This window comes from Neophocaena asiaeorientalis, unplaced genomic scaffold, assembly GCF_003031525.2.
Source record: "Neophocaena asiaeorientalis asiaeorientalis breed wild unplaced genomic scaffold, Neophocaena_asiaeorientalis_V1.1 scaffold26, whole genome shotgun sequence".
In the NCBI taxonomy this organism is placed as follows: Eukaryota; Metazoa; Chordata; class Mammalia; order Artiodactyla; family Phocoenidae; genus Neophocaena; species Neophocaena asiaeorientalis.
The window spans coordinates 3,544,708-3,554,532 of NW_020173108.1; the positions used below are offsets into that span (position 1 = coordinate 3,544,708).

General features: G+C 42.0%; 1 protein-coding gene across 1 annotated transcript in view; it reads left to right on the forward strand.

Annotated features, from left to right (window-relative positions):
* Window positions 1–2,595: 2,595 nt before the first annotated feature.
* TMED7 (transmembrane p24 trafficking protein 7) overlaps window positions 2,596–9,825 on the forward strand; it is a 19,685-nt gene continuing 12,455 nt past the window's right edge. The window contains exons 1-2 of the mRNA XM_024743335.1: window positions 2,596–3,144; window positions 8,197–8,442. Coding sequence (XP_024599103.1) covers window positions 2,950–3,144; window positions 8,197–8,442 — 441 coding nt within the window. The 5' untranslated portion in view covers window positions 2,596–2,949. The remainder of the gene's footprint in view (window positions 3,145–8,196; window positions 8,443–9,825) is intronic.

The window sequence follows — 9,825 nt, forward strand, 5'->3', positions numbered from 1 at the left end:
TATTCATTTCCTGAGACTGCCATAACAAACTGCCACTAATGTGGTGTTTTAAAACAACAGAAAAGTATTCTCTCACAGTTGAGGAGGCCGGAAGTCTGAAATTAAAGTATTTCCAGGGCAGTTCCTTCTAGAGGGCTCTGAGGGAGAATCTGTTCCATGCCTTTCTCCTATCTGCTGGTGGCTGTGGGCAATCCTTGGCATTCCTTGGCTCATAGATGCATCACTCCAATCTTTTTGTCTTCACGTGGCATTCTCCCTGTGTGTCTGTGTTTGTGTGTCTCAGTTCTCCCTCTCCTTTCTCTTATAAGGACACCAGTCACTGGATTTAGGGTCCACTCTAAATACAAGATGATTGCATCTTGAGATGTTTAACTTAATTATATTTCAGAAACCCTATTTCCAAGGTCGAATTCACAGGGTCTGGAAGTTAGGATTTGGACATATGTTTTTTTGGGGTACACAGTTTCACCTACTACATATGTTAACATAGGTAATACATTTTAACATGAAAAAGAGAAATATTGTCCAAATGAAAATTTAGTGGTAAGGATCACATTGCTTTACATTTGTGTGAGTCTCTTTAATATCTAGATTCATACAAGAAGCTCGGTGCTCATCTGCTTTTACATTCGATATGTTGTATGTTGTTTTGGTTGAGATGTATGATGGAAATCCAACGTCCGGTAGATAATCTCAGATCCTCTGAAGGGGTTTCAAAGTCTCCCAAAGGTCTTTGGGGCACACTTTGAGAACCACTGCTGTAAAGTACATACTATAAGTATATGCAAAGTGGAATTTCTAGGCCATATATGTATCTTCCACTTTATTAGATAATGCCACATTGTTTTCCAAAGCCGTTGGGCCAATTTACATTTCCACCAGCGATGTATGAGGGATCTTGTTGTCCTATTTGCTCCCAACATCTGGTATTGTTGTATTTTTAAAAATTTGTCTATCTGCCTCTCTGGTGGTGTGTACTGTATTGCATTATGGTCTTAATCTTATTCATTCATTCATTCTTTGTTTGTATTGCCACTTGATGCATGAAGAAATGGAGGTTTAAAAGAGCAATGTTTCTTGCCAAGAGTCAAGAGTTAGAAAATAGAACCCAAGCTTTCTACTTTGAAATTCAGTCTTCTTTCCACTCACAGACACAAAAAAACCACTTCTTTTTCTGGCCTAGCGTTACCAAAAGTGGGTTCAGCTGCTTGCTGCTCGAAAGCCAATAATCGAGAGGCAAGATTGGTTGGAAAGGAAAGCCTGCTTTATTTCAGAGGCCGGCAACCTCCGAAGGTCAACTCTCCACTGACAATCAATCAGTGGGCAAGACCTTTTAAAGGGGAGTTTCAGGTGTGTATAGGTGGAGGGAGGGGGCTACAAGCAGAAACAGCACAGTCACCTCTGACAGTTGTCCTGCAATTGGTCATGCAGTGGTCTGACCAGTGTCACCTCGATTGTTTTAAGTACAGTTAGTCTTCAGTTCCAGGGTCAGTTTGTTCCCAGTTCTTTGAGGCCAGTTCTTGGAATTGTGGTAGCTTATGTCATGGCTACAGTCTGGTCATCGTGTAGTTAATTCCTTCCACCTGGTGGGGATTTCATTATCTACAAGACAGCTGCTCAAAGGATATGGCTCAGAATATTATCTATAGCCCTTGAGAAGGAACTAAATGTCCTTGACATTGTTTAATGACTATTGCTGTTTTGTCTTGTTTGATGGTTTTCTTTTGCTTCTTCAGTTTTTCACTTCTTGATTAAATTTATTCTTTGACTAAAGTTTTTCTACATATAAAAGGCAGGCTGAGGACATGGCACTGTTGGGGCGGCTAGGGCATGGGGTTTTCTGTCCTGGGAAGGCCCCATAGGGTCCTGCTCTGTTTCACTTGGTCTCAGGAAGGTGCAATCTCCCCCAAATCTCATCTCCTGGGGGCTCCTTTCCCCCTGCAGAGGCTTTGGGCACCTGAGGCCATTAAAGGTCCTTCATCACCCCCCTCATCAAACACCTCCACCTCCCCACCCGGCCTTCCCACCACCCTCTGACTTCCCTGCCTGGCTCCTACATACATGCTTACTGTATGATGCTTCCTGTATGACAACCACTCTTCTAGGGTTTTTTTCAAATAGTGAAGCCTTGTAGTAACCCTCTGGGTTAGGTACTATTACTTTTCTCATTTTTCAGATTCAAAGATGGAAGTAGAGAGGTTAAGTAGCTGGTCTAAGGTCACACAGCCAGTAACCAGCAGAGTAGGGATTAGAACAACTGCAGTCTGGTGGTCACAGAATTCGCGCTCCTAGCAAAGCTGCTTCCCCCCAAACTTATTATTTACAAGAAAATTCTCTGCAAATTGCAAAGCGCTCTACCACCGGTGAGTAGCCCTCTAGAGCAATATCGGCTCTTCATCACTCCCTCTGAGCCTCCCTAGCGTTTAGCTCTGGCAGAAACACTCACGGGCCGGCAGCTCCTACCACAGGCCACACCCCTTCTCCTCGCCCCGCCCCTCCACGTTCACCATGCTGGCCACGCCTCTCGGCCCAGGCGCTGTCGGAGGCCTAGCTGACGCCTTGCTAGCTTCCACGTACTCACTCCAACGTCTCTCCCCGCGGCCGGGGGAGAGCACATCCGGGTCGCTGGAGCAGGTGCCTCAGGCCCCGCCTCTTTCCCCAGTCTCTTGTCCCAGCTTCCGGCTATCTCAAGTCTTTTCCGCTTGTTTTCTGCTGTCTTTATTTGCGCTCCGCAGCTCGCTCTGGCGTCTAGGCCCTGGTCCCTCAGCACCACTACCCTGTAACCAGCGACTCGCTGCGCATCTCGAATCTCTCGGGGCTCGGAGCAACTCTGCGGTGCGTCTTCGCGGTGCCGTTGGGGTGAGGCCTGCCGCGCGCCGTGAGTCCGTGGAGACGTCAGCCCGCGTCTCCCCGCAGCTCGGTTGAGGCCGCCGCCGCCGCTGCTTCGGGATGCCCCGGCTGGGGTCCGCGCACCGCTGGGCTGCCGCCGCGGGCCATTGGGGCTGTAGGCTGCTCGCGCTGCTGCTGTTGCTGGTGCCGGGGCCCTGCGGCGCCTCTGAGATCACGTTCGAGCTGCCCGACAATGCCAAGCAGTGTTTCTACGAGGACATCACGCAGGGCACCAAGTGCACTCTCGAGTTCCAGGTACTACGGGCTCAGGCGGTCGCGGGCCCCAGCTCGCGGTTCCAGGGTCAAGGCTGTTTTCTCATTCTTTGGCTGATTCAGGAATCACATCTAGGTAGCTGATGCAGGCCATTTGGCTTTCCTCTCCGAAACCTTGCGCATTAGATATTTAAGACCAGATGATAAGGTATATAAATTCCAGAAATGCTTCCTGTGGCTGTGATTTTTCCGTCTTTTCTCTAATGTCCGTCATTTTGAACTTTCTTCTTTAAGAGTTTCCTTTTAAAAGAAAAATGTATTCCTGTTCCATAGTGCCCAACGTCAGTCCGCCGCTGTCTAATCCGCACCTCCACTTTAATCAGATTTCAAGTGCTGCCGGTATCTAACTCAGTTGCTTTTCAGTTTTTCCATTGATATTAGGATTATTGGTTAATGTGGTTCCTGTCGTTGGAAGAGCTCTATTCCAGACCGGATGACCATCTGCCAAAGGATTTGTAGAAGGAATTGCTGTGATAAATGAGAGGCCCCTTTTCATTTGAGGGATTATATAAAAAGTGCCTGTTTAACAGAACGTAGTTTCTTAAATTGGTTAGAACAGTCTTTACTGTTTCTTTTTTTGTTGGTAGACTTAACGTGTTTGAACAGCTGTTGAGTACTAGGTGCTGGTGATAGAGAAGTGAACAAAATAGATAGGGTCGCTGCCATCATTCTTGATTCCCTACCCATCCTACGGTTCTTTTCTTAATTAGTACCTGTTCATTCATCAGAATTGTGCTTTAAGAGCAGAGAATAGGTGATATACGGTCTGGTCATTGGAATCTGGGAAGGCTTCCTTTAAGAAGTGATTTGATGCTGAACTGTAAAAGATGAGTTGTAAATGCTTTGGGGAGGGGGAAGAGGGAATGGCCTTTGCAAGTCACTGTGGTAACAGTGACTGGGAATTTGAAGAACACAGAGAGGTCCACTATAGCAGGGAATAAGGAGCCAGAAGAAGGGAGGTCAGCAGGGGCCAGACCATGTAGTGCCCAGCTGGCCAGGTAAAGGATTTTAGTTTTTCCTAAGAGTATGAGAAGCTATCATAGGGTTGTAAGCAGTGCAGTGACAAGTTCTAAGTATTCTTGGTAGCTGTACGGATGTTAACTTTTGCAGGTAGAGAAGGTATTATGGAGTGTTGCCAAGTAGATGTAGAAGACTGATTAGGAGGCTATTGTAGTGGTCCAGGCTGAGACTATGGTGGTAGCACTGGGGAAGGAGAAGAGTGAAAGAAAAGGATACTTTTTAGGTAAAAGCAACAGAACTTAGTGATGATTTGGCTACAGTGAGGGAGGGAGGGAGGCCAGGGATGACTTTTAGGCTTGCTTAACTTCATGGGTTAGGACCAGGAGACAGAAAAGATGATAGCAAGAATTGTAATATAAAGTGTCAGTGAAAATTTTATTTGTTTTAATTTAACAAACATTTCTTGACTTCTACGTGCAGATGCTGTGCTTGTTGGTGAGAGTACTACTATACTACTCTTGCGGGCTAAAAAATTAGCGTTTATTATGTGGCAGACAGTATAGCAAGGATTTCAGGTGTATTAATTCTCAGGACAACTCGATATGAGATGGGTTTATTAGAGAGTTTTTATTATTTTTTTACTGATGAAGAAACTGAGGCTTCGGTAAGTTGAGACCCAGGGTTACAAAATGTAACAGGTAGCAGAATCAGTATGCAGTTCCAGGTTAAGTTCTTTTTTTTTTTTTAACATCTTTATAGGAGTATAATTGCTTTACAATGGTGTGTTAGTTTATGCTTTATAACAAAGTGAATCAGCTATATGTATACATATATCCCCATATCTCTTCCCTCTTGCGTCTTCCTCCCTCCCACCCAGGTTAAACTCTTAACCACTTAATTTTACTACCTCCCAAAGACAAATAAGGCTGAACTTGACCTCAGGGACCTTACATAGACACATAGTCATGTAATGTTAAATGCAATAATGAAAGTACCCACTAGATATAGTGCTGGCTGATGACGGAGGATCATCAGGGGGAATTTAGCTGAGGGTCTGATGTATGAGCTGAATCTAGAGGGATAAATAGAAGTTACTCCACAGGGTGGCAGAGGTGGGAGGGACTTCCTCAGCAGATACGTTATGTTTGTGAGACTTAATTCCAGCAAGCCTGAAAATTAACCTGAGTCGGCACTGAAAATACTGAATCACAGTGTTGCTTTGTAACTGTGGGTCTGAGGGCTTTAGGGGGAGGTTTGTGCCAGTTTGTCAGCATTGTTCATTGATGACAGTGAGATTGATGATTTGTACCTGGTCTCACTGAGACCCCCAGAGAGTCTGCTACCGAGAATAGTTATACGGCAAAAATATGCTTATGTGAAAAAGCAAAATATAAAAAAAACCAGTTAAGACTCTACTTTGGGCTCACTGATTCCAAGGTGTTCCTTGCACATTTGGGTGGTTCCTGATCTGAGAGGGTATATTTCTGGCCACATCCCTCACAGAGGGAGAACAAAGGAGCCCATACCTGATCTCTTCTGTCCTCTTGCTGTGAGACAGCTTTTGGCTGTGATGTTTTATATCGTATTCTCTCTCTCTCATAAACTGTAGATTTATAAGCATAGTCATTTGGGGTCCTGTGATTCTTCTTCAGCAAACAAACCCCGTGTAATTTGTCACTATTAGTGCAGATGTAGAGCAGAGACTTGTTCAGAGAATTTCTGGCATTCTGGTATTTTTGGAACATAGAGTGAGAAAGGGTGTAAAAGGTGCTGAGACTTCCTTGAGGAAGTACGGGGGTGTGGTATGCTGTTGTTAACAGGTTTGGATTTTTCTGTAGGCCACAGGAATTATCAAAAGGTTTTGAGACATGTGGGGAGGGAGGCGTTACTGTCATCTAGTGGTTAGAGACTGGAGATGCTGCTAAGTATGCTACAGTGCGCAGGGCAACACAGCCCCCTGAAAGAAAGACTTACCCAGCCCCAGATAATCTAATAACTGAGGTTAAGAAACCCTGGATTAGAGGGAGGAGATATTGGATTATGGGAAGACCTTTTAGGAAGTTGAGCCAATAGTCCCATCTGGATTGTGGATTGGGAATGGAAGAGATGGGGTGAATTTGAGAGAGGCAATAATATCGAGAGGTTTCTGTGACTAAGTGGACAGGTAGACACATAATTTGAGATGATCCCCAGTTTCTTTCTTACGTGACCAGATAGGTTTTAAGGGCGATTTTTATCTGAAGTAAGATTATTTGTTTTAAAGTTTGATAGAAGAAAAGTGGCATGAGGATCAGTTCTGGTTCTATATTTTTGTTTGTATGTATGTTTTGATTATTCAAAGTACTATGGTTAAGTCTGAATAATTGGGTATATAAAATGAAGTCATTATTTCAACTAGAAGAAAGGTTGTCGACTTTTGGTGGGGAGGGGTAAATGCCCAATTGATAAGACACTGTTTTTATGTCAAACGTTGTATCTGTATGTTAATATTTGCGTATTCTACGGTTTCCTCAGTGCCTAGTTATATTTCATTTAATTATCAAAATGATCTTTTAACATAGTTCAGTTATTTATCGTATCTCTTTAGTGACAAAAGGTCATATAAATAATCAATCTTCTCTGAAGTCCAAAGTTTGATCTCTGTGTTCCACAAATGTAGAATGTCAATATTATGCTAACCCAGAGGGTTCAAGCTTGAAAATACATCTCATGGTGGTTGGAAACCCCCAAACCCAATGTCTCTTCCTCATTACCTCAGGTGGATACAGGCACCCTATGTTTCTTCTGTCTCCTCTCCCTCTTTTTCCCAGTCAGTGTTTTCTCATATAAGGAGATTTTTCTCCTCTTTAATCCTTTTCCTTCTTCCTCTCTTATGCTTGCCAAGTAACGTCAGGAAAAATGTCTCCCTCTTCTCTTCATTTGTATAACTGAGATGGCTCAAATTGTAACTGATTAAGCATAAGCCTTTGAAAATAGCTCCAAAATCCTCTTCAGAAGCTTTTCACCTACCCCTGGCTTTCCTTTCATATGCTTTGCCTTAAACACAGACTGTGCAGAGGAACAAAACATTTATTTGCCTTCGTGTTGTTCTGTTTTGGTTTTGCTTTAATCACAGGGGTTAAAACAATGTAGTTTAATCATTTATGTTTCTCTTGGAAACAAGTTTGTAAATAATGGTATATTCTTGGAACAGGCCACAAGTCTATTCTGCTCAAAATGTAATTCAAAACAAAGTATGTATCAAATTCCATATAACTGACCTATAAAAGAACTTAAGAAACACAGTCTGTTTGTAATTTGGCAGTAAAATGAGCTTAAGTTCTCTAAAAGAAGTATGCATGGGGTGTTAGGCTAAGGACTGACCTACTTAAGTGCTTCACTGTACTATCTGAGAGTGCTCGGATGATGCTAATAGGAAACTAGATGAAAAAATTTGAGGAAGGAAAATACTACATGGTAGTAAGCTTAAGGGTCAAGAGTATGAATTTGGCATTCAACCTCTTACTAGGTGAAAAATCTTGGGTAACTTACTTATTTTAACTCAGTTTGTCAAATTGAGGGAAAAATACTGTCTTGTAGGGTTGTTGGGAGAATTAAGTGATGTAAGAGGCCTCTAGTAACTAGAACAGTTGTCTGGATTGTTGGTTAGTTCCCTCTCTCCTGTCATGAGGAAATTTGTTCAGTTTCTGTAAAGCTTTAGTTGAACTGAGATCTGCCTCCCAAGTTCCATCCACTGGTAGAAATCAAGAAATGGGGCTTCCTTGGTGGTGCAGTGGTTGAGAGTCCGCCTGCCGATGCAGGGGACACGGGTTCGTGCCGCGGTCTGGGAAGATCCCACATGCCGCGGAGAGCCTAGGCCTGTGAGCCATGGCCACTGAGCCTGTGCTCCGCAACAGGAGAGCCCACGACAGTGAGAGGCCTGCGTACCGCAAAGAAAAAAAAAAAGAAATGTAAAATTGCCTGTGATGGTAAAAAAAACCTTATAGCCATTTCAACAGGAAACCTGGTTGATTTCTCAAACTTGTTAGTTGCAGTGATCTCTTCATTTTTTGTTTGTTTTTTTCTCTTTTGTAGGTGATTACTGGTGGTCACTATGATGTAGATTGTCGATTAGAAGATCCTGATGGTAATGTGTTATACAAAGAGATGAAGAAACAGTATGATAGTTTTACCTTCACAGCCTCCAAAAATGGGACATACAAATTTTGCTTCAGCAATGAATTTTCTACTTTCACACATAAAACCGTGTATTTTGATTTTCAAGTTGGAGAAGACCCACCTTTGTTTCCTAGTGAGAACCGAGTCAGTGCTCTTACCCAGGTAATAAAAAGTCAGTAACACAACATTGATATGTTTAAAGGGAAAAAAAGCGTAATTTAATATTCATTAACTCATTGATGGAATACAGAATTTTGTGACTTTAACACAACCTTTAAGAAGTATTTTAACTCTTACAGTAGATTAGGCATTTCACAGAGAACTTCAGACTTTTTTAGTGAAGAAGAGTGTTAAAGGATTTTATGAAAAGAAAATAGACATTGAAATAGGGGGATCACTTAAGTAGAAACATCAATGCCAAAGGAAGCTTAAAAGTCTAAACAGTACCCTAGCATTATGAAGCATTTTCTATAATTCATGGAGGAATGTTGCTACCATAACTTAGCAGGTTGGTATAACTGGAAGCAAAAATGATGCTTTAATTAATATATATATATATACTTTTATACCAGTGTTTAGTGTTACTCAAACTGCTGTTACAGTAACTTTTGCTGTAACTGAAGGTAAACTAGTAAAGATTAATAGTAAGTCATCTAACAAAAATAGTTAAGGTAACTAAATTGGATTTTATTTTGAAGAATAGCTTAATGAGGGAAAGATAGCAAAAGAAATTTAGTCAGTGAACAAATACTGCTCAGGTGATGAGAAGGGCTGTTTTATTTCTAGTTAAGATACATTTTGAGCTTAGAGTATGTCTAAAAGGTAGTTTGGTATTCAAAGGAATTATTTATCACCTTTTTGTTAAAACCTTAAATTGGATTTCATTGTTTCCAGGTTCCAGGTAGTCTCTTGGTCAAAATCATGTAGTGATAGAGGCAGTTTTTAAGAATGTGTAAGAGCCTTAATTCATAAACCTATTGTAAGCATTAATAAGATGTGTTCAAATGTTCTTATTTTTAGAAATGTTCTCTTTATTTTAGCACTATGTGTGAACAGCACTTTGTAAAAAGATTTTTCTTTGGGGCCATTGTTTATAACTTAACCTTCATAAGTTTTAATTTTTAAAATAAGGTAGTTTGCTTTAAAAACCTAAGCAGGGACTTCCCTGGTGGTCCAGTGGGTAAGACTCCACGCTCCCAATGCAGAGGGCCTGGGTTCAATCCCTGGTCAGGGAACTAGATCCCGTATGCATGCCACAACTAAGAGTTTGCATGCCGCAACTGAGGAGCCCTCATGCCGCAACTTAGAAGTCCGCATGCCGCAACTAAAAAAGATCCCACATGTCAAAACGAGCATCACACGTGCCACAACTGAGACCTGGTGTAGCCAAGATAGATAGGTAGATAAAAACCTACATAGATAAACGCTTTTAGGACCGCTTAACCTCCTTTATTTGTATCACATTTTATTCTGTTCTTTTTCTTTAATTGTTGTGTTAATTTATGCTGTACAACGGAGTGAATCTGCTGTAATGAGTATATATAT